Source organism: Sphaerodactylus townsendi, linkage group LG01, assembly GCF_021028975.2.
Source record: "Sphaerodactylus townsendi isolate TG3544 linkage group LG01, MPM_Stown_v2.3, whole genome shotgun sequence".
Lineage (NCBI taxonomy): Eukaryota > Metazoa > Chordata > Lepidosauria > Squamata > Sphaerodactylidae > Sphaerodactylus > Sphaerodactylus townsendi.
Genome location: NC_059425.1, coordinates 57486173 through 57512045, shown reverse-complemented (window position 1 = coordinate 57512045; position 25873 = coordinate 57486173). Strand labels below are relative to the sequence as shown.

Genomic DNA, 25873 nt, shown 5'->3' with positions numbered 1-25873 from the left:
ATCCTATTTTGAACTTCCATATTTCTATCTTTATCAGGGCTAAAGAAGCAAATCAGTGGTAGCAAAGAGATGAGTATTGCAATGGGCCAATACATCCTGTGTAGTTATGACTGCAGAAGGTGTCGTGCTTACAGGTGGAGAGGGGTTTTGCATGTAGGTAGTCATTTCTGGCTTGTGGCCAGCTAGCTGTATTTGAATGGGAGTTAATTGACTTGGTTGTGTCAAGCCAATTCTTTTGGCATCCTCCTCCTCTCCCAGCATCTGCTGTTGCACTTCAACTCACTCTGTCTAGTGCTCTACCACCAAATCATTTGCCTCTTTTGTTATGTGACAGCCCTCCTTCAATCTCTCCACATATGCCTTGTCTAGGGCAGGACCACCCATCCTCATCTTAAAAGCCCTCCACTGCCTTGTTTCCATTTAATCTCAATATTACCTTGTCCTTTGCTTCTCTACCTTCACCAGTCAGCCTTTTGAAGATCTCCCAGTGGCTCAGATAACCCTACCCTTTTCTATGTTTCTGTCTCTGAACCTGGAATTGCCTCCCAAAACTTTTGTTATTCATACCACCCCCACCTCCAGAACCCTGCCTTTTCTGTTACACCTTGAACCTTGTTGAACATATGTTTTAGTTTCAGTACAGAATGTTGACTAAGCACTGGACCACAACCCCCCCCCTCCGCCAGCCTCACCTCAGTTTATCCTTTTTTTCACATTAACCCCATACTTCCTCAGGGCAGGAATCTCTTATCTTGTAATCCAGAAAGTTCCAAATGCATTGAGGGTATGATTGAAAAATATATATAAATCATAGGAGGATTATAGTTTGAACTGCGTGTGAAAAGCTTGTATAAAATTGCTGTCACTTGTATTTTAGGCAAATGTTTTTGTACCAGCTATCTCCATGGAAGTTACCACGCTTGTCATTTTATGTTTTTCAGAATTTGCTTTGGGATCAATCCTGGCATGGGTGACCATTCCCACACCTGGTGGAGAAGATCAGTATCTAGAGGTGTTGCATTTACAGCTACCTTGCTGAAAAGACCTAAGGTGTGATAAGGAAAGGGACAAGTGTCTTGGCCCAGCAGTCATGCCTTTTGGGCTGAAATTGCGGAGAACCAGGCGCTACAATGTCCGGAGCAAGAACTGTTTCATGACCCGAATTCGCTTATTGGACAACAATGTGATTGAGTGCACGCTGTCCGTGGAGAGCACTGGCCAAGAATGTCTGGAAGCTGTAGCTCAGAGGCTGGAATTGCGCGAGGTGAGGGTAACCCAGGAAAAGACCATCTGTCGCTTGCTGTTTAGCATATTTTTAGCTCAAGTGGTTTGTCATTTGGAATCTGTTTATTTGTGTGTTATTCTTGGAATAGGCCTGATCTTATCTCTGAATGGAACTTTGGCAAATGTATCCTAGTTACATAAAAAGCAGGGGATAGTCCATTACCTTCAGTGTGGTTTGTGATTCACTGTTATTTCCTGCTGGGATGAACTCAAGGTGATCTGAAAGGAAACTTGATTCTCTTTTTTGCATAACTGTTATTTACATTTTGAGTGGGCAGCTGATGTTTCCACATTTGGGCATGGCATCAAACATGTTCAGACTCCCACATGCAATTTGAGGCAGCTGTATCTTTTGTGTGTTTCTCCTATTCATTTTTTTAAAGAAAAAACGAAGTTTGTTTTGCCCTTTTTCAGCAATAAATCAATGAAGATTAGATCTGATTGAGAGTGTGTGCAGATTTCAAAGATATCCAGGGACTCCACCAACTTTTGCTGGAGTTCAAGTACTCTTAATAGTATGTAAGTCCAACAAGTTCCATGTGATCCTGTTCCAGGCGTATATGGGGTGGGGACAGAGGGGGCAAAGGACCCAGGCACCATTCATCTGGGTCACAAACTGGCATATTTTGGCCACCCACTCACTCCCTCTCTCCCCCTACCATGCCCAACATCAGCTGAAAATTAGCAGTGTTGCATCCAGCTTTACTGTAAGGGCCAAGCTGAGAATGAACCTCCCTCTAAGCTAAACTCAAATTCTCTCTAGGAAGCAAAGGTGTTAGGAAAATTAGATGTGCATGGAAGGAAGTTTTTAAAACGCTAACTGTGTTCGTCATCAATGCAAGATAGATGGCGTTAGCAGCTTGCATGTCTTGCTATTCATATGTTCCTGCATTGGTGTGTACGTATTCAACTGTGTGTGTACAGGGACTGCTCCGTTCCATGTTGTCATATGGGAAATGTTCCTCATGCACAGTGGAGAAATCACAAAAACCTGAATTAGATGAGTTCCAAAGACATCATGGCCCTTAAACAATATTAACACCCATTTGATCCTCTATTCTAACATAACAAACTGTTGTAAGGCTTTAGCATGTCCCCCTAGATTCTCAAAATCGATCACTTTAGGCCTGATTTAAGCATGGTACTGATGGAAGAAAAGCACTTTCCTCTGGAACATGACTCCTGCAAGGCATGTTTGTTCTGCTACTGTTTGTACAAAGCAACTGTTTGTACTTAATTAGCATGCTTGTGTAACACTTGCCCTAAAAATCTGTAACGTGCATAGCTGTAGTTGCTCAGGTTAACTGAGGAGCTGTGCAATTACAAAGCCCCGCAAGTAAGAGCTTCTGTCCTGTCAGGGTCACCTTTAGATCAAGTCCAAGTGTAGACCGTTAATTCAATTCAATATTGAATTTAGTGGAATCTACTTCTAGAATTTAGTGGGATCTACACAGAACTTGGCTATGGCCCATTCATGCTGCCCTTCCAGTGAGAAAATGTGTATATTTGAGGTTCTCTTTGTCTACTTTAGAATTCCGAAGTAGGGAACAGAGCAGTGGAATGGAATTACCTGTTTTAGCACTTGTTTACCTTGCAGTGCTGAAGAAGAAAGATAGGAAACTCACCCAAGGAGTGTCTTTCACAGTAGCATTGCAGATACTCTGGTAGTAACTAATCTCCCCTTACTATTAGACAAAGGCAGTGGCAGCTCTGCAAGCAAGCTACAGCTGCTTTTGAAAAAGAGATGCTATTTCAAGTGTTAAGGTGATTCTGTGAATTGTCAATTGCTGCTCCTTCTGGAGTGCAGAGAATGTTAAAATGGAAGCAAAGCTGGATTTTTTAAAAACACCCCCCCCCTTCAATTCCATTATTCTATATAGAGGACTCTTTCTGAGGGGGTTGAAGAGGCTGTTTTTCAAGAAAAAAGCACCAAAATGGCAGGGAACCTACTCCTGCCTGTCTAACAGACCCTCCCACAAGTCAAAACCAGGAAGATATTTTTCAGATACGTATTCAGACTAGAATGCACATCCCTACCCTATCCTGTTTTCAAGGGTGAGATTCAGGCTCCTGCAAAATCATAAACCTTTCTCATTCTGGGGTTTCCAAACAGCAACCTGTGTTTCTTGGATGTTGGTTCATGCACTGTATGTTTGAATCTTTTTTTTTTCTGTGTCAAACTAGAAGAAAATATCAGGCGGTAAATATACAATAAGCAATAAATTTTACAGGTTTAAAGGTTATAGCAAAATAGCTGGAGTAGTAATTAGCTGATTTTCCAGTGGACCTTTTCATCCTAGCAGTTGCAAGCAAATCTGTTGTTTAGTCAGTTATGCCATATGTTTTCATGCAGGATGAATTCTGTTGCTGCTTCTGCATTCAATTAAGCACTATTCCACCTCCAGTAGTTGTGGTACAATCATCATTTGTAAGCAGTGGGCATCTTTATGTGCAACTGTTGCCACTTGCCAGACTTGAAAGGAGAAATTTGTGTTATTTGGAACGTTGGAAGGGCTTCAGTGAGTTGTTGTTGTTTTTCGTTTAGTGTGTTTCTGGATTCCTTTCTAAAGCATTAGGTGTCTGTCTTCCCCCACTGCAGTACATCTGATTTTCTTTATATATGACAGAAAGCTGCTACTGCTGTTAATTTCTGTACTGTTCTAGTCTTGCTATAAAACAATGTAAGTTTAAACCACACATCACTTTAGTAAATTGGAACCATTTTAACACTGGAAACGTATATAGCATTTGCTTTATTGCTTTTTTGGCCTCCCCCCCAAAAAACCAAAACACTTGCATAGCATATTTTCGCTGAGATATGTGCCATCTAAGGTTTAGCATTAAATGCACTTCTGGTAGCCTACACAAGTTGTCCAGATCAGTGAAAAGATCAACCTAACATCACAGGTATATCATCAATACTTGGGCCTCACATATCTCTCTCTTGCTGCCTTCTGTATACTACCTTAACAAACCTGGAAGTCCGTATGGAATATCATTTAAAGAACAGTGGATGCTGCCTTGTTGTTGGGCTGATAACTTTATCCATGTTACTCTCCTTTTTCCTTAGAACTTTCAATACCATAGGTTGAATCTCCTAGTTGTAGTCTAGGAACCTGTTCACAGGTAAAGGTAGTTCCTTGTGCAAGCATCAGGTCTGACCCAAGGAGTGATGTCACATCATGACATTTACTAGGCAGACCATATTTGTGGGGTAATTTGCCATTGCCATCCTCAGTTATCTACACTTTTCTCCCATCAAGCCAGGTACTCATTTTACCTATCTTGAAATGATGGAAGTCTGAGTCAACAGTGACCTTGAGCTGGTTACCTGGAAACCGACTTTCCTCAGGACTGAATTTAGGTCATGAGCAGAGCTTCGACTGTAATACTGCATTTTACCACTCTGCGCCATGGCGTTCTTCTCCCTCCTTCCCTAGCCAGCGAGGTAGCTGAAGGCTTTCTCTGTCTCTCAGCTATACTGTCTGAAATGTAGTTCCCTAATAAACATTTAACTTTATCTTTAATCAGTGGTTTAACTTTAATCTGCTGCTTCTCTGCTTAACTAGTAATCTGCAACCTGACCTTATCTGTAATTTAATCTGCTTTAATGTATTGTGTAGTTTAATCTGTTTGGGGTTTTTGGGAGGGGGGGTGAGCATGTGATAATTTTATTTTTTTTCAGTATATGACATGTGTTGTACATTTAATGTAACAGTAAACTAGAAAGTAAATTAAAGGAAAAGAAAAAAATATCCATAGACCTTTCAGAAAACTAGGGAATAGAAGAAGGGAGATTTATTTGATAATCTAGAGAGACTTTTTAACCATTCATTTTTTCCTTTGGTGAGTAGTAAGGTTATTAGTATTGTATTTTAACAAAGGGATTTCATTTTTCTGTACTATATATTTGTTTTGCATGTGTATCACTTGTTCTATAGATGGTAAATCGAAATGTGTACCCTAAATCGAGATGTGTATCCCTGTCTACAATATTTAGAGGGACACAAGTCTTTAAGAGAGGGTTGACAACTCTGGCTTGGGAAATTCCTGAAGATTCGAGGTGAAGCCTGAAGATGGAGTGTGGGAAGAGGAGGGAGTTCAGGAGGGGTGTGATTACACGGAGTCTTCCCTCCGTTGCTGTCATTTCCTCTAGGGGAATTGATCTCTGTCTTCTGGAGATCATTTGTATTTCTAGAACCCACCTACCCTAGGGCCATTTATTTAGCCATTCAGATTGCTATTCTAATCCTGGCTTCCTGTGACTTCAACAAAGATTTCGTGAATGGTATATAATCAGTTATTAAATTAACTAAGGATGATTCACAGTTTAAGTTAGGAGGATTCTTTTTTTTACCCCATCCACAATTTATAGATAACTTGGTAGTTCTAAGATCAGGATAACATCAAGTTCTTATCTTCAACAACTTGCATTATCAGAGGAATTAAATTTGACCTGAATTAGGGGGCCAGTGTGGGGTCTTTACTCTGTTCTCTGTGACCTTCTTGCTCTCTCTGTTCAACAGTAGTGGGAGAGACAATTCTACATGCCAAGGGGCATTCTGGTAATTAAACAGGTTGTACTTTGAAGTGAGATGGAAGAAGGAAAATGCTGTTGTCACTAGCATGTTCAGAGGGTGAGTTTTCCATATATGGAAGGGGAATAAATGAAGGGAATTTAGTTCTTTTTAACTTCATAGACAGTACATTTATCTTTTAAAATTCTCTTTTCTCTAGACACACTACTTCGGCCTTTGGTTTCACAGCAAGAGCCAGCAAGTGCGATGGGTGGAACTGGAGAAACCACTGAAAAAACAGATGGACAAATTTGCCAGCGAGCCTTTGCTTTTCTTTGGGGTCATGTTCTATGTGCCCAGTGTTGCACGATTACAGCAAGAAGTCACAAGGTAACTGATTACACATTTTGCATCTAAAACGATTGGCCGGTTGCAGATGTAAAGGCTGGCTTCCTACGAGCCATTATTTATTATTTATTTATTTATTTATTATTGCATTTTTATACCGCCCTCCCCCGGAGGGCTTAGGGCGGTGTACAACATTAACAACAGACAATAAAAAGATAAAAATAAATTAAGACTTAAAATGCAGCATGGCGGACCATGTTCAAAAACAATTTTGGGTCTTATCCCCCAGCAATGCAAAACCTATTCGGAATATGTGGTGAAAATGAGTGAGATGGGGAGGAGATAAGTGGAGGAGGTCAGAGCTGGGGACTTTGAAGCATTATTTCAGTTGCTGGTGCTAGACCAATTCTATTCCAAACTCCCCATTAGGTTGGATTCTGGAGCTATTTCCAGTGATTGAAAAGAGAGTTGATTTTTGCTGATTTCCCCCCTGTTCCACAACAGACTTCATGCTATTCCTAGGGACTCTTGTCTTCCAGGGCTGAATTTCATAGGCATTTGGGCACCATTGCAGTGAAGTTGAGTTCCAGTTGATGACACATACCTATTTTTTGTGGTGCCTTTAAAGTTTGCTTTTTAGAGATTAGATTCTCTTGAGTTATCTATTCCCCTCCTTAAAGCTACAGAAAACATGATTTTTTTTTTAAAAAAAACCACGCTTATTTTCATTCAATAGATTTGTTACATGTTGTTCCATCTGATTTATACAAAAAAATGCAACCCCTCCCCCACCCCAAAAGGTTGCTCTTAAGAATTTGGGCATAAACCAGAACTCTGCATGCATGGAGGTTTTCTGATGCTTTGTGTGTAATGAAGTGTTCTGTGTACAGGAAACTGGAAAGTTGGCATAATTGCTTTCAGAATATATTTTTTCTGGAAGGCACTATTTTAATTACAGACACATTAAACAGCAACTTTGTGGCTATCCAGCTGTTCTCTATATTTCCAGGTGGAGATGCAATACTGGTTCACACAGCTGAAACACCTGTAATTTGAATAGCTGCTCAATATAAAACAATTTTATGGTCTTCTGAAGGGTAGATATTTGCATGGATTGCTAATTTAAGTGTGCTCTTCAAGTGGAATTTGTCTCTTGGTGATGAAATAGATTCCTTTTTATAATGTTTTAGAGACCATAATGTGTTGCTTTTTTATTGTTATATCAACCAAATCCATCTTACGTCATTGTTCTTTTTGCTTAGGTTACAGTTGAACTTCCTAAGATATTCTCTTGTAGGATTCACTGTATTCAGTTCTTGAACTTCTGTTAAGAACATAAGAAAGAGCCTGCTGGATCAGACCAGAGTCCATCTAGTCCAGCACTCTGCTACTCGCAGTGGCCCACCCCATGCCTTTGGGAGCTTGCATGCAGGATGTGAAAGCAATGGCCTTCCGCTGCTGCTGCTCCCAAGCACCTGGTCTGCTAAGGCATCTGCAATCTAAGATCCAGGAGGATCAAGATTGGTAGCCATAGATCAACTTCTCCTCCATAAATCTGTCCAAGCCCTTTTTAAAGCTATCCAGGTTAATGGCCATCACCACCTCCTGTGGCAGCATATTCCAAACACCAATCACACGTTGCGTGAAGAAGTGTTTCCTTTTATTAGTCCTAATTCTTCCCCCCAGCATTTTCAATGAATGCCCCCTGGTTCTAGTATTGTGAGAAAGAGAGAAAAATGTCTCTCTGTCAACATTTTCTACCCCATGCATCATTTTATAGACTTCAATCATATCCTCCCTCAGATGTCTCCTCTCCAAACTAAAGAGTCCCAAACGCTGCAGCCTGTCCTCATAAGGAAGGTGCTCCAATCCTTCAATCATCCTCGTTGCCCTTCTGCACTTTTTCTATTTCTTCGATATCCTTTTTGAGATGTGGCGACCAGAACTGAACACAGTACTCCAAGTGCGGTCGCACCACTATAGGGCATGACAATCTGTGCAGATTTCCTTTCCTATTTATCCCTCAGCATAGAGTAAACAGCTACACGTTTATTAACTACCTTTCTTATAGGAACTCAAGGCAGCCTACAATGTCAATAATAATAAATACCATAAAATTCATTAAAAAACCACTCGCTAAAACTGCTGGTAGGCAGAAGCACTAATCACATGAGAATAAAAAATATATTCAGCTGCACCCTAAAGATCAAGAATGAGGGGCCAGGCACTGTTCTCTGGGGAGGTTGTTCCATAATGTGAAATGGCCTTCAATCATGTACATTCCAGACAAGCTTCTTTAGTTGATGGAACAGTCCAGAGAGCCTCTGCCTGTGATTTTAATTCCCAAAGAGGAACATATGGGTGAAAATGGCCCTTCAGCTACTCCAGTCTCAAGCTATGTGGGGCTTTAAAGGTCAAGACCGACACCTTGAATTGGGCTTGGAAGTGGATCTGACTACCTCATAGTACCCCCTCCCTGTTCTTTTGAACCATAATAAAGTGTTTCTGTGTTGGTTTAGCCTTAATTACATACAGTCTCCTCCTAACTTGGTTTGAAATGCTGCTCACTGTTAACTTGATTATTGCTGTTACTTATTAACGCTACATGATGGCTAAAGCAAGCTGTGATGGAAGGGGGACTTCATGTAGGGGAGAACAGAATGGATGAAGGAGTATTCAGCCTTCCACATGATGTCATGCTTCATATGTCATGAGATCAGTTGTTATGTCTGTACCTGGCTTGTTAATGGACTGAGTGTTTCAGTGGAACAGCTCTTTTCCCAGTTCTGCTCAGTATTTTTTATATAGGGACACCAAATGTGAGAGAGGCACACTATAAAGATAATGTGTAAACATAGTTAGGATTTGCAAAGGGCTGTCATCTTCAAAATGCAGCAACTGCAGTATTTGCAGGTGGGAAATGACAATTTCACCTGTCATGCAGCATTTTGAAAGGCCTCCAAATTGCCCTGATTTAATTCCTGTGTCTTTGTGAATCTCATTTCTTTGCCAGCTCTATTGTTCATGTTTCTAACAAGGTTCAGTCTTCACAGATTGTTTCTCTTAACACCACTCATCATCTGGAGCAAAGTGAGATAAAGCCAAGCATGTGTAACATGCTGAGTGTTCTATCATTGTTTATATATTTGCAAGTTATTCCTTTCCTGTGATTCTCACTTTCCTGGAAAGGGATGCAGGATGGAATTCTGTTTTGTGATGGCAAGTGGGATTATAAATCAGGAAGAAAAAACACACACACACACACACCAGTGTTCCATCAAGGCAAAAAATCACTCATAATTTCCTCTGTCTAGCTTTGCTTTGTTTTTATACCGGCAGCCATGTTTTCAAACCATTGCAGTGTGAAATCATTACTTTTAAAAGTTTTCCTATCTTATTGGGGTTTTTTAGTTCAAATAAGCTTAGATTTCCCTTTAGTCAATTGAATATCAGTATTAAGTAGTACTTTTCCATATCTTAGTAAGGCTATATATCTTATGATTCCAGCTCTGTAGAAAATTCAGTCAGTGCTGTGGAACTACTATGGCAATAGCTGTATACCCAGCAATTTTGTTTTTCAATCTTGCTCATCTCTTTATCTCTTTTTGGTGAAGTGTGATGAATTTCTTAGTGTGTTTCAGAATTAAAGGTAAGGTAATTGGCTAATGTAACATCATGAATTCTCTGACCTGGATGGTGCAGGTGTGCCCGATCTCAGAAGCTAAGCAGGGTAGGCCCTGACTAGAAAGTGAATGTGAGACTACCAAGGAAGGTCAGAGTTTCTGTGTAGAGGAAGGCAACCTATGTTCATCTCTTGTCTTGAAAATTCCATGAGGAAGTTGTCATAAATCAGCTCCAACTTGGTGTACCTTTCCACTACAACATCATGAATATTGGTCTAAAAATATTTTGATTACCACATCGTACCTGTCAAGAAAATGGCAGAAGTCTTGTTAATGGCCACTCATAAACTGCTTGCTTAAAAAAATAAGGTGTGACAGCCAGTGTGATAGCATTGGCAAATACACGTCTCTGGTATGATAAAAGATACATGGAAAATAATGATACATGCTTGTATTTTACTGGGATTTTGCAAGACAGGGTAAGAAAAATATTGTGAACATGTTCACTTCGTTTGCTGAAATGCCCATTAGCTTAAAACTCATACTAATTCTTTATGCAAAACACTAATATCCTTTCTTACCACAGTTGACCAAGGTCGCTCACAGCATCCTTTCAGAGCAGCTTTGCACAGTGAAATGAATTAAAACAAAAATTAAAAGTTGGAACAGATTCTGAACACTCTGTGCTCTCCCTAACGGTCTTCCAGTACAGCCCTCTTATCTCCTAACAGAACAAGGTCATTCTGCAAAGCTGGAGAAATTGCTAAGACGGTCTCCATACCATTGAATGAAGGATATGCAGAGAGGGCTGTGAAAGTCATGGGCTCCTGTGGGAAGAGGCCTCATCTTGGTGATGTCCATTTAAATTTATGGAATGAGAATATGGAATACCTGGATCATAAAACTTTCTGAGCACAAAGTTGAACTTATGGGTGATCAACATGAAAATGTGTGAATATCTTGCAATATCTTGTAATACATGACTTTGACTGAGAAACTTACGTCTCAAGTAACTTACCCTTGTGATCTCAGTAGCTTATATGTGTGTAAAGTCAGAAATTAGTCAGTTCCACCTCATTCTTTCCCGGTAAGATTAATTCAGCTGTGATGAAAATTTAATTCTCCCTCTTCTCTTTCTTTGGCCTCAGCTTCATGAAGCTAATGTTAAGGAATGGCCATAGCCAAAGAATTCAGAAGGAGGGCGGGGCCAAAAGGTAAAATGTGTATGAATAGGAAGTTTGTAGCATAACAAAATGTTTTAAAATCGGCCAGCTTCATAATGGGCTTCCTAATTTATCACAGGCTTGATGCTTGGGAGTTGTTATATGTGATAAGCTTTCGAAATATTTACATTTTGAAGGGGCATTCCATCTTAAATGGGTAGCGCAAACTCAGTATTCCCCTTCACATGGTGCTATCCTACACAGCTCTCGTATGAGATTCCTGGCACAGCATATGTTTCACATGTTCAGCTCCCATCTACGTGCTTGCAGAATTCACAAATGCAGTACAACTGTTGCAACTTGGGGAATATGGTGCTGGATATAATTGGGGGAGAACTACTTTTTGGCCCATAATCAGTTTTATTAACTCATCTTAGCTTAATCATTACATCTTGGGCTAGAGTTGTGTGCAATTCAAATGGCTCGATTTATGGGAGGGGCTTGGGGTCATGTGTTGCCTTTGATGTAGTGCTTTAGATTCTTTGTTTTCATTACTTGGGGTTCATTCTGAGAGTCAAAATTTTGTCTTGTGAGCTTCAGAATGGCAGTGCCCTGAAGGCATTAATTCCCTGTTGTTAAAATAATTTGCTGAGGATTGCAAACCTTTTTCCTGCTGCCAGTGAATGGGGAGTTTATTCTCATTGTGTTGATTTTTTAAAACTGAAGTATTTCTGCCAGATAGTTTAAGATGCTGTTGACACTCTTGCCAGGCCCTCAGCCTTAAGGGAAAAAAGACTGTTGTTTTAACATCTGCAGTTGTGGATCTGCAGGTGGAATATATGTGAAAAAATATTGAAATGCACATTACTTACACTAAATAGTAATTTCTTTGCAGCAACAACCTATCAATGTAGCAATGTATATCAATGTACTTCCATGGTAATTTGTAAAGTTTGACATGCATTGCCAATCCTGAGTATGATTTAAGAAACTAAATTTGAGCTGTATTCATTACATTTGTAGTTCATCTTTTTTCCCAAGGAGTAGTGCTGTAACCAGTGCTGCAAAATAAGCAGTTGCCCAGTGTCTCAGAGGAGAAAGGTTATCGTAATCCTGGCGGAAAAAATCACTGTTTGTTTCTCAGGAGCGTTTATGTGTTTAGTTCTTTGGAGACGTTAAAAGTAGCCACAGTAAATTTATTTTAATCTCAGTTATAACCAAGTAGAGGCTGTGAACCTTGCCAGAGTCCTGCACTGCTAAAGTTGTTTTGCCTTTTCTTTCCCCTTCATTGAACCATGAAATAGCATCTTTGTACCTAATTCCCAGTCAAAGCTGATAGCATTGGTAGATTAATTGCATTGTAACACCTCATGGTAAAAACTTTTAAGAGTTTATTTAGAGGATGCTGAAGACAGCAGTTCACTGTTCTATCTGTGTTGCTTAAAATAAGGAATCACGTCTATACAGACGATTTTTTAAATTACATTCTGAAATTACATGCTAGAGACTAACACTGTCTTAGTGCTTCTGTAGTAATGGAAGAGGAGCATTGACAGCCAAGGATTATTGGGCAGATCTGGAGAACACAAATAGGGGGTGTAAACAACAGGCTGTATTCACTCTGTTGCCCCAAGTTGTTAGATTTGTTAGTACCACTTCAAGACTCTTTCCCCCACTGCATAATTCTCCCATATTTATATGTGTCCTGCTTGTTTTTTTCATGTTGAATTAATGTTTCCCCCCACTATGTGGAGTGGCTTTTAAAACTTGTTTGTTGTGTATCAATTGTTTTACATTGATTTTGACATTTTTGTATGTTCTAAGGGGACCTGAAAAGCATTTGACAAGTATGTTTGACAAGATGCATTGAGGCATGGAGTAAGGTGGAATTGCTTTCAGTAGGTAGATGGGAAGAAGGTAGGGCTGCTAATCTTCAGGCTGCATCTAGAGTTCTTCAGGGATTATAATTGTACTCTAGACTGCTGAGACCACTCTGTGGCATCCCATCTCTGCTGAGCTCCCTCATCTCCTCAAACTCTGCCCTCCTCATGCTCTGCCTCCAAATACCCAGGATTTTCCCCATCAAGAATTGGCAATGAATGGATAGTAGAACTGAGGGAGATTTCCTGGATATAGAATTGCCAGGCTTCTCAAGGCCCTGGGCAGTGGGTGGGGGGCCAGGTTGGCAGCTCTGACTTGAGTCAGAGAGAACAATATACCTCTCTGACTTGAGTCAGAGAGAACAATATACCTCTGACTTGAGTCAGAGAGAACAATATACCTCAATAGGTATAGAGTCCACCCTCCAAAGAAGCACCATCAGTGTGTGAGCCATTTTATGGAGTAAAGGAAAGCTGCCTCAAGGATCTTTCAGACTTAAGATGAAAAAAAGGGAGGCGAAAAAGGTGGAGGTGAGAATTCATAGGGAATGGATTTTAATTCATTCTCATTACATATGTTTAGACATAGCATTACTGTACAATCCTGTTGGGGAGGGAAGCTGTGGATGCGGTGTGACCCCTGCTCCAGTGCAGAGGCCACTCAACATGGCATAAGTGACATCTAGGCCAGTGGAAGGACATTTACAATGGTGCCATGGAGCTGAACAGCTAAATGATACCTGGGCGCCAATTCAGCTGAAGTGTCAGCACTTGTCTGATGTAGGAGCCCACGGTAGCTCTGATGGGGGCATTCCCAGGGACGGAGCTGATTGTTGTTGGCATCCTGAGCCCTTTGTCCCAGGAATGCCCCCTTTTGCTGGTGTGGACTTATGCTATCAAAAAGCATGGCACAGCCCATTGGTCTGCATGGGGACTTTTCATTGCCCTTGGAGGATGTTCCTTGTTTTCTTGCTTGCTGTGGCGCTGCAAACCTCTTCGGAGGTGGGGGGGGCTTCACCATCATCAACACACACCCCTCCAGGATTGAACTGCCAGGGTTCTATTGCTTAACTTTCAAATTGTTTGACACTGATCTCAGCTTTCCACTCAGGATCCAGGAGTGCCTCGTTGCCAGTAGAGTGTCTGCTGTCTCCCCTCTCCCAGCATTTTACTCTAAATATTGGATCTGATTGATATCAGAGTCAGATTTCTGGACTGGATTAATGGAATGTTGTTTTCCCCCCAATTTTAATGTATTATAAAAATTATTATTTGGGGAGAGGGTCTCATTTTTTATGGCAACTATTTTCATAAATACTTCTTGTCTTCCAAAACCTTTGAAACAGAGTTTGAATGTTTCATTTGCGTGGATTAGTTTATGCCTCATTGGAGAATTTTAATAGTTATGGGAAAGGTACCTTACAGTGTGATAATATTCAAAATTCCCTGTGATGCTTTGTGCCAAAATAAAATATATAAAATCTAACTTGGGTGTGTCTCTCCCTGCCCCCCTCCAGAATGGGAAATCTAATTTTGTACTTCAGCTATCTTGAAGAAAGTGGACTCATAAATGAATAACTAAGCGCTGAAAACTGTAGCCTAAAGGCTGTTTAAAAGTTCATGTTTGCTTACTAGCACATTAAGTTAGTGATGTAGCACTATTTGAGAAGCAACAGTCTCTGTTAAGAGGAAAATATTTAAAGTTAAGATAGGCCTTTTCTGTACATGTTGCCATTTCGGAGACATTTTCAATCCCAATTTTTTTGACAAAGTTAGTCTGCACTCCCCTTCTCAAATCACCCTTCCCTGACAGCCAGTTTTTCCCCACGCATGCACTGTATTGATGCTTCATAGCATCGCTGATTGGTTGATACCAAAAACAGAGTGGAAAAAGAAAAACACTAGAAAAAATAAATTTTAAGAGGAGAGGGGTGAAGCTGCGAGGTAAGGGACCAAAAAATGGCAGAAATTGAGGTTTGATGTCTGTAAATGTTTCCCTTGACTTGTTTTACACCGATGCACTTGAACTTCTCTTTTGCAGTGTTGCAAATAATTCTTCAAAGATTTGTTCTAAATGTATTTCTCTTCTTATCTGACTTTTGAACCTCCTTTGCTGTTCCTCAGTTAGGCCAATCACATACTCTCAAGCTAATCTACCTCACAGGATAAAATGGAGGAAAGGAGACTGATGTAAGCTGTTTTGCAACCCCATTTGGGAGAAAGGCAAGGTCTAAGTGAGCTAACTAAATGAAATATTCCTGCCTGACTTTTACTGTGGTTGCCTCCACACTATGGAACAGCATGCTGGAGTCGGTTAGGAAGGAATGCAAAGTGATGGTTTTTAGGAAATGGCAAAACACAGAACTTGATGAAAGAGCACTGGTATTCAGAGGTTTGGTTTCCTCATAGAGGAAAGTGTGAATGTTCCCATTACTCCCCTTTACTCACTGTGGCCTAGTAGCCATTAATGGACCTATCCTCCATCAATCTGTCTAATTCCCATCTGTGATTGTGGCCATTGCTCCATCACTGGCAGTGAATTCACTTAATTTGATTACTAATTGAGTGAAGAAGTATTTTCTTTTGTCTGTTCTGAACCTATGGCTCATCAACTTCACTGTGTGCCTACCCAGCTGTATTTTGTAGAAGAGGGAGAAAACGCTTTCTCTACACTTTCTTCTCATGTGTCTCTCCCTTAGTTGCCCTTTTTTTCTGATCAGAAAAGTCCCAGGTCCTTCAGCCTGTTGTCATAGGAAAGACATTCCAACCCTTTACTTATTTTGGTAGTCTTGGTTGCCTTCTTTATTTTTGCAGCTTTGCGATATTATTTTTTGAGACACTGTAACCAGAACTGCACACTATTCCAAATGTTAGAATAATATATGAAATCAAATGACAGATGTGGTTTGAAAAAATTCAAGGGGGCGGGGCGGGGGGGAACGTTGGATGCATGTCCAAAATGTAGATGCACCATAACCTTGTGTGACAAATGCCTATATTGGGGAAGTGGTTTCCAGGGAGACACTGCCCTGAAATAGTTGTCCTGCCCAGTCCTGATTGGCTGGAGGAAATTGCGAGGGAGGAGAATAGGAGGCAGCAGGAGTGCTGTGGGTTCTTTTGTCTTGGTTCGCGCTTGGACTAAGATCCAGAAAGCTGAGTGCAGATCAGAGAGAGAGATCTGTCGCTGCTTGTGCGTTCTGACAAGAAGTCAGACTGCTCTATTCAGGCTGAGGAGGCTTGAAAGAGTGTGAGGGAAAGCCCTGGGCTTGGTGGAAGGTGAATCCGCTGCTCAGGTGCTTGGCAGCTTGGCTGTCCAGACTAGTGTCTGTCCAACCTCAGTTCAAAACCCAGTCAGGAGAAGGCCAGTCCATAAAGGGGGGCCGTTAGGCCTTAACAGGGGACTGAAAGGGAAGGTGGCAAGTGTTAAGCCAGAGTCCTTCCAGTCTTAAGAGTTGGGTGGTTAGAAAGGGTGTGGATCAGAGAAAATCTAGTGTCTGTGTGTGTAACAACTAAAAGCTAAAACCTCTGTGAGAGAAAGCTGAAGTAAATCAGAACCTGTGTGTATGATAAAACTTAAGAACCAGAACCTCTTTAAGAGAAGGAGTATAGTGGCCACCTGCGTGTGACCAAACAGAAAACTTTAGTGTAACTGACTGAATAACCTCTCAAGAAATAAGTTTTACTTTCTGTAACCAACAAGCGTTTAAAACCTCTCAAGTCAACTGAGAAGCCTTCATTTCTAGCCAAATAAATTTTACAAATTCTGTTTCACGTTACCAAAAGGATCCAGTCTATTTTTCTGTGTGCCTACAAAGGGTGGTGTCTGTCTGAGTAAAAGCCAAAACTCTCTCACAGAGTTTCCCTCCATTTGTTTTGTCAGGGGCTTTATTTTTTTCCTCTGGGGAGAGTTGGAGTGAGGCAGACTCAAAGAAAGGGAGTCTGAGCATCAAAACGCTGTTACACCTTGTTTCATACAAAGCTCTAATTCATTATAGTCAAAGTTGCTAACATGTTTGCTCTTTTTGCCATCTGCCGATTTGAGTCAATCTCTTGTATGGTTGTTGATCAAGAACAAAATAATTTTTTTAAGCTTCCTGCTTTCATGGTATTATGGTTTCCTTCCTCTGTACTTAATAGAAACATTACTGAGTCACTGATCAGAGCAAACCTTGTTTGAACAAGTTAAGAGGACAGGAAACCTGCTTATCATTCAAGCCCTTACAGAAATGTATTGTATTTATAAAGGCATGGACAGGCTTGGTTTTGTTTTGTTTTTTGACTCTTAGCTACGTAATAATTTTTGCCTCCTCTTTTTTATATTGTGATCTAGGAAGAGAAAACAGGGTAGTCCCTTGATGTGGTGTGAAAGCAGATGGTGGTAGTGAAGCAGTTTAGGTGGGACTTTCTTGGTGTCTAAATAATTTTGTATGTGCAGTCTTCATAAATAATTTCAAGAATGTTGCCATGCCCTCAAATAGAATGAATTGAAAGCAGTTCAGGTGTAATAAACTGATAGATAATACACTCGTATTTCTAAAATATCATTGTGAATTTATGAAAAAAGCTTACGTTGCCCATATGAAGCTCCCAATGGATTATTTATAAAGTGGAGACCCTGAATATATAGCCCCAAAAGCATAACTATTCAGGATCTTATTTCCAAATTAATCAGCTCACCTTGTGTTACTGTATATACCAAAGTAGAATCAAACACCAAAAAAGGGGAAAGAAAGAACTCAACCAAAGAACTTAAGCCTCAAAGATAAAAACTATAAAATCCATAACAAAATAGTAATGTTTATTATACTTTATCACTACTTGATGTTACACACATCTGGAAACATTGGTAATTAAATACCAGATTTCAGAATGAACTGATTTCAGTTTTGAAAGACACTTGGTTTGTGTTAATAGGCAGTGTCAGGCCGCACAAGATATAAAGGTTTCCCATTTTCAGATAAAATACCTGTAAGGTTTATTTCTGGATGTGTTTTCTTTAAGAATCTAGCTTTGGGTTTATCTCCTTGGAAGAAGGCCAAATAAGTGAAACACACGTGGCCCTGTATTGGTCATTTATAATGATTGTATCATCAACAGTATCTGAGATCTTTATAACAGTTCATACTGATTCTTTTTCATGTGTAACCTGTATTCTAGGCCCTGTACTTTTAACAATTTTTTTGTGTGTATACCATATAATGAATACAAGTTTGTTATAGATGTTATCGTTTTTAGCTACCCTTTGAGGCTCCCTACATGAAAGTTGAATCCTAGGAATGTTAGGACATTAAGTTTGTAGGTGCTGTAGATCTCTGCTGTGGACGAATAAGTAGTTCTGTTATTTCTCTGCACAATGAACAGTCAAACTGCATTGAATGGCGGTGACATCAGGAGGAGATTGTGCCTCTATTATGTAAATACACCCACATAAGTTATATAAAGCCCAAATCAGGAACAACTCCAGCAACCAGTACTGGTGGCTGGGCAGTTTAGGTCCCATTTCTTTGTTACCTTTGTCTATATTTAGGCTAAGATTGAAAAAAGACTATGTCCAGGAAAGCATTTCAATCTGTCATAATTTTAATTTTAAATACTGTTTTGTTTAAAATGTTCTAATGCCTTGATGTTCACTACCAAGAAGATCTTATTTGCATGGAAAGGCAGCATGGAAAGGCTTTAAAATAAATACATAATGCTGTTCTCCATTGAGCTAGGGGACATCTAGTATTCTCCATCAACCAATTAGGGAGGCAGGAATACTTAATTAACTTTCAGCTTTCTTGGTCTATTGTGGACCTCCCCTTTGACCTCCAGTTCTTTCCCTGCCTCAGGAAGAGCAGTAGTAGTACAGAGACTGTCTTGCTCTATCGTTATAATTTATCTTTAAAGGGAGAGGACTACAGCTTGACCTCAGACTTTGGAGGTAACGAGGCGCTCCTGATTTGGCACCAGTGAGCCGGCTACTGCCCTGAGACAAAGACAGGAAGGGGGCAAGGCTTGGAAGCAAGATGCCTCGGAAAGAAAAGGTCTTGCTGTCCTCATAGGAGGACACACACCCGGGACCAGCCTTCTGCTGGTCAGGGAAGACACATCCCAAAAAAGGGCTGCCCGCTACCTCTCCTGCAATGGAGCAGTGCCATGAGGCACACTCTGTGAACAAAGCTTTAGGCGCGAAAATCCCGAGCGCTCCTAAAATGGCCGCTGCAGCCACAAGGAGGCGCATTTTGGCAAGGAAGAGCCAAACGTGCTCTGGAGCCCTTCTCCAGGTCCAAGCTGGCCTGGAATCGGCTCCCAGAGATCCTCTGGAACCAGCAGAATTGATTGACAATAAGGAGGAGGAGATGAGTAAGAACCCCTCTACCCTTAAGGCAGAAATAGTACTGTTTATTAAGGAGTCCTATTTCACTGAGAGGGCAGCCATGCGTGAAGACATGTTAAACATGTTCAGAGACCATCTCAAGGATATTGGGTCACAAGGTTCTTCCCAAGGCAATCTAAACAGGGCTGCCACCACCCCTCTCCCAGGGTCAATAAGATAAGCCCTATTCCTTGGAAAACCAAGGCTGCCTTAAAGAAGCCCAGACTCAGCCCCGAATACATGATTTTAGAGTCATCTGATTCAGATTCTGGCCAAAGGGAGGAGGAGTTTTCCTCCGGGAAAGAAGTAACAGAAGAGATTTCTGTTCCAGAACAAGAATCACGCTTCTTCAGTTCGGATGACTATCAGTACCTCACAGATGTCCTCTAACTCAATGGAGAACAACCATTGGACTTACCCATGAAGGGTTCTTTTCCACTGAGCGGAAGAGGACATCTCCCCCCACCCCCCCAAAGTCAGTCGTTATTTCCTCTCTTGATGTAAGGCAGCATTGTGTTAAGTTTGTTACACTTTATATATGTCTTTATATATGTTCTGACTTTATATATGTTATTTGTTTGTTGGGGATCTCCCATGCTTTACCTAATTTGTTTAGAATGTTCATCTTCCCTCTAGTTTTATCTCAAGTGTTTCTGTGCAAGGAAGAATTTAAGTAGATGAAGGAGTACTTATGACACTGCTAGGCAGAGATTCTGAACTGGAGGGCAAAGGGGCGGTCCACAACAGACCAAGGAAGCTGAAAATTAATTCCTATCTCCCTGATTGGTTGATGGAGAATACCCAGATGTCCTCTTCCGCTCAATGGAGAAGAACCCTTCACATATAAGTCTAATGGTCGTTCTGTTTGCTCTGGCAGAGCTGCCTACTGGCCTTGCCTGTGAGCATAATTGAAGTATAAAATGCTTTGTGTGTCTATGAGGATTGAGACATTAATGTCTGAGAGAATTCAGGATATAAAGTATGACGTTACAAATTAAAATATGCTTTCTTACATACCGTCCGTAGTAGCATTCCACGTCTATATAATTGTGATGATCATGCTGAAATCACATGTATGTCTCTTCTGAGTTCTTCCCTCCTCTGCCAATTGTCTTGGAACTACACTATCAATGTATTAGCTGCATTCATGCTTGTAATCAGGTCATCAGAGGGTAAACTGAATACATAATTTGAAAACAATGTGGTTTTACAGGTGATTCAGTAGTTCAGGTTTATTTAGCAGCACTGTTGATCCATGACTAACAAACAAATTCCGTTCACTTGTCCAGACCTGTAGTGTATCTGGGCTTAGCTCAGTAGTGAGCTGTAAACACATTCCTGAACAGAGCTGCTATGTAAGAGGAGGAGGTCACTTTTACATAACCTCCATTTGAGAGTTGACCCACATTTGTCAGGGGTTTCAAGGATGTCTGTACAAAACAAAAGGTGGAGTCCTATCTGTACTTGCTTAAGAGTAAATCCCAATGAATGTGATGTAGGTTAGGATCAAGCAGTTATAACAGTCCAATCAATGATGGGTTACTAAAGTGCCTTATTTAGGAAGTAGTAAAGTGGTACCATTAGATGTCAAGAATTGCTTTTGATCCAGATGGGATCTTCCGTAGATGCCTATGGAGAAGGAAATATGTCTCAAGCATATCCTGTGCATCTGGGGTGTTCCTTGTATAGGAGACAACTATGAAAATCTGGGGGGGTACAGTTGTAGAACTAATAACTGTTCTTTAATTATTTGTAAAATGACTGTAAATCAAGAAATTTCTTCATGAATATCATTTATTTATTAATTGTGAGGAAAATGTTCTTTAAAAAATTCTGATAAGTGCTCTTTCTGTATGAGGAAGCCCAACAGCTCAGAGACTTGTAAATCTTAATTGTCTTCACCAAAAACAGAGTATGCCATCAGAAGCTTTTATGTTTATTTGATTTATTTCTTTAACGTGTCCTGCCTTATTTCCTTGGGCTCAAGGAAAATGTTCATATTATCATTCTCCTTTTTAGGCAGGTGTAATCTTTATATACAGGTTGTATCAGACAACTCGCAGAGGAGGCATTTACACTATCTAAATAAATTATGAAGTAGTAGCAATTTAGAGTAGATCTATTTTGCAGTATTAATATAGATATGTGCTTGTTAGTTGTATGTGATTAATGAATGATATTTGAATGCTATCCTGTGAAGTATTTGTTGAAGAACACTGGTTAAGACTTAATATTGTTGACAGTTGAAAGCAATCTAGCAATTACAGTACATAGCTTTCACTACAACCCAGGTACTTCAGCTGTTTCTAATTAGCAAGCATATAATGTACAACTACAGTACCACAGACAATGTGATTTATACGATGCTTCCTGCATAGCTTAGCCCAGCACACAATGGGATTTTTGATATAAAAAAGCCTTTAACATAACTGTGGGTGTATTTATATATGAATATTTTGTACAAAATGTTTTGATGTCAATATAATTCTATTTATTTATTTATTTATACTCACATGTATTTTATAATATTTTTCCTATTTATAATGTATTTATGACATAACTGCTTTATTATTAATTAGTGGCTTGATATGGTTACCCCCTGAATGGACAAGTAGCACGTCTAAAAAGCTATTGCTGATGAAGCAGCACCGTTTCTTTAAAAAAAAGCTGTGGCTGATGATACATTCTATTGCTGCAAAACAGGCACTTATTTGGAAATTCCATACTTTTGCATTCTGCTTTGCTTGAAGAAATCAACGTTAGCTAAATTCTAAAGAACCTTTGATATCTAAGTGAATTCTTATGATTTCATAATAAGTCTGAAGAGCTGGGATTTTCCTGTTTGGAAGGTTTGGCTCCAGGATTCACGAGTCTCTTCGTATGGACTATTTTGGATGGGGTTCTAGTAGACTTGTTACATTTGTCTTGTACGTCATTTTATATTTATAGTGGTTTATATATATTTTTTTGGCACATGTTCACTTATATGGTAGTTAACTTAATAAACAGGTCCTATTAGATTGGTTGGTATTTATTTTTGGCCAGGGTGTATTTAGTAGGTTTTCCTTTTTGTTTCTATCATTCTGCTGTTCCCATAATTCTATCTTTTTTTTAGTACTCTGCATAAAATAAGTTATATTAAACTAGCATCTGTACAAACACAAATATTAGATTTTAAATGCACAAATAAAGGGGGGTTTAGGACTAAAAAATCTGGGTAGTTAAATTCTAGGCTCTACTCATGATTTCCATATGCATATGAAATTCAGGACTTCCATACAAGTCAAGAAGAAGTGTATAAGAAAGTGGTGCTGGGAGGAAGGGTATAGATTTGTTTGGCTCTGGGAAAGTTTCTGGGCCAAGCATAACGTGGGGATCCTCATATTCAGGATAACTCAGTTCAAAGGGATTATAATGTAAACACTTTTGGTAGGATCACAATAGCACTTAAGAGTGTGTATAGGATGAAAAAAGAAGGCTGAGTGCTGAGACAAATTAACCATGGGGGGCAAAGATAGAGAGGAAAATCTGTTATCGGTGTCTGTATACCAATTTTGAAGCCTCTGAGTCAAGATAGGGAACTGGAGATCTAGATACTAAATGACAATTTAAACACAGTGGATTTATCAGAAACATGGTGAAATGGGGAAAATCAGTGGGATACCATCATTCCTGCGGTGAGCCATACAGGCAGGACAGAGGGGGACACGTTGGGGGAAGTGTTTCATTGTATATTAAGTAAAGTATACCAACTAGAATCAGATTAGGTTAAAAAACTTTTGGGGAATGAATTCCCCAATAGAAGCAATGTGCATGGAAAGGGTACTAACACTTATGTGATCAAACCCTAAAAGATGATTGCAAGATGGAGACGGATCTCCATCAAGATGGACAACTTCAGCTACCTTCTCAATGACTGGGTAAATGTGCTACAGGGATGAAATTTCTAGGCCTCATAGATGAGACAAATTGAGATGATCACAGATCAAGTTTGGGGGGAAATGAACCCCCCCCCAATAAATCTCCAAGTCCTGTTGGCATACATGCAAGAGTTCTTAAGGAGCTCAAATGTGAGATAGTTGATCTATTAACTGTATATGTAACTTGTCACAAAAATCAACCACTGCTCCTGAAGACTGGAGAGAAGCAAATGTTACATTTATTTTTATAAATAAGTCCAGAGTGGAAATGTGCCATTTAGCCTGATGTCTGTCCCAGGCAAATGGGTAGAGATGGTGATCAAATATAGAATTATAAGCTGAGAAGAAATCAGCATGGCTGCTGCAAAAGGAGTTTCTTCATCACCAGTACTTTGGAGTTCTTTGAGAAAGTAATCTGACATGTAGATCGCAGTGACCAAGTAGAGATTATATACTTGGACATTCAAAAGGCTCCACTACGAAACAGGATGCTGGACTCATTGAATACTGGATAACTGGTCTGATCTATCATGGCTCCTTTAATGTTCTTTGGAGCTTAGGCTCATAATTGTACATGCAGACTCGTAATTGTTTCTGCATTTAGAATCTGATGCTGCTCTTTTAGACTTGGGTGACGTTGAACTTGAATTTGGTAGACCTCTGGGCCTCTATACTCACTCACTCACCTGGTTCTGCACAAGTTTATTGCAGACAAATATTGATTCTTAGTTGAAGCCAGAGTTTCTGCATTAAACCACTGGCTTGATGTGAGAAAAGGGGGATTTATATACCATTAATTACTCCTAAGCTAAAAGTGCTGCATGAGCAGTAAATATTAATGATTTTTTTGTTTAAGGTAGTTTTAGATCATTAGTATATTGAAAGCAGATTTTGCTGAGAAATTTTCAGTGTATGTGACTTTATGTGATATCCCCTAGGGAGTATGGATTACCACTATCTAATATTTGATCTAGCCCTCTCATAAATTGTTGTGGCATGACTGAGTATCTGGCTTGACCATTAACCTGGCTGAATACTAGAGAAATCTTTAAATCCTTGACTCATGTTGCTTCCATATGTCATTCAGTCTACTTTTCCCCCACAGTGGGATGTTAGCTGCGTACACCTTTCAGGGCTAGCAGAAGCATATTTGGAAATGATTCTATTGGGGTTGGTAATACAATTAAATTCTATTATGGTTAGCTGTGTTTTGTACCATGCATACAATTGCTCTCCGCTCATAGTGAGAGGAAGACCAGCTGTCTTTAAAAATAATTGTTCTTCCTTTACACAGCCATGGACTACTTGGCATGTCTATTGTATGGAAGGATGTGAACAAAATATTGCATCTCCATTAAGTGACTCTCAGTTATTTGGAGCTCCTTGGAATCCACATCTGTTGCAAGGCCTGCCTAAAAGAGTCTTGGTTTGGCCCCAGCGGAGGACATAGAGGGGCAGCCTATGACCTTCAAGCACATGGGTGACAATGCTTCTGGCCATTCATGGCAAATGCTGAGTTAAAGAGCAGTCTCATTGCCAGATGAGCCCTAGGTGAGGCAATACCCTATCAGCACTATGAGGGAAGGACAGGACATCCAGCATGGCTGGCAGAGGAATGGCTGTCATCAGGTTGAAGTGGCTGCAACAGAGACCAAGTGAAGGCCACACCCTCCCTTTACCTCCCACAGGACTGCAGTTTGCACAGGAAGTAAGAGAAGTGTTAAGGGCAGCACACTCAACACATCCATGACGTTCGGGAATACAGGACAGGGAGGACATCCTGGTTTAGCTTTCTCCAGAACTGGGGAAAGCTAAACTGGGGAAGAATGGTGGTTGGAGAAGAGGAAGACTTGGATGCAGTTGGCCCATCCCACTTCCTATGGCTGAGGCCCAAAGGAATGAGATTCTGAAGGGTGTGCTGGTCCCTGCCAACCCCAGTGAGATAGTGGATCTCCACAGAAAGGAATACCAGCCTTGGCTCTGTGAAATGCATAACTCAGACTATTAGAAAGAAAATGCACTCTTCTTCTACCCCTTCTGGTTTTCCTTGACTTTCCTCTTTTTAAATTGCATGTACTGTACACTTGTGCAAGTTTTATAAGTTGAATTAATAGAACTGGACTCCATGGAGATTATGTTGTTAACTTGTTTTCAGATTTGTTGAAAGGCATGAGCCCAGTTCAACAGAGGTACGCTTAAAAATACCTCGTTCATATACCTATGAGCTATATTTCTGTAATATTCTGAATAATTCTCCTGGTATTTTGAATTAGTTGTGATTCGATTATAGATGGTTATTAAGGGAGTGCAATGTGCTTATAACTTGTACTTAGTCTCCCTGTAATTTGCTATAATTAATTCAGGAGTGCAGGGGCAGACAATAAGGGCTGAGTTAAGGCATGTTTTAGTTTTCTGCAAAAGCATACTATTACGGTCCCTTGTTAAAACAGTCTTTCTATCTTGATGTTCTTCTTTTGGTGTCTACTTTGAGCATATTTGAATTAGTAATTCAGCAAAAAAATTATGTACATTTTATGAGAATGTGGTGGGGGTTACCCCATTTGTCTTTGCAACTTTCTCTCTTCTGTGTCAGGGTGTCTTTGACTGGATACAATGACATTCATGCTGGTGGCAATAAGAAAAGCTTCTAGATGGCCAAAATCCATTAGGTCGACTTTTCCCTTTACTATGTTTCTATACGGATCTCCATGCGGATTGCACTCTTAAAGGTCCACTTGTCCAGCTGCTCAAGTAGGCTTGCATTATTTGAGATCTCCAAG

At 40.1% G+C, this 25873-nt stretch overlaps 1 protein-coding gene across 4 annotated transcripts in view; it reads left to right on the top strand.

Moving 5' to 3' along the window:
• Positions 1-25873, top strand: part of PTPN14 (protein tyrosine phosphatase non-receptor type 14) — a 149543-nt gene that overhangs the window by 69284 nt on the left and 54386 nt on the right. For all 4 annotated transcript variants that reach the window (XM_048492756.1, XM_048492664.1, XM_048492912.1 and 1 more), the window contains exons 2-3: positions 942-1264; positions 6022-6191. In XM_048492756.1, coding sequence (XP_048348713.1) covers positions 1091-1264; positions 6022-6191 — 344 coding nt within the window. In that variant the 5' untranslated portion in view covers positions 942-1090. The remainder of the gene's footprint in view (positions 1-941; positions 1265-6021; positions 6192-25873) is intronic.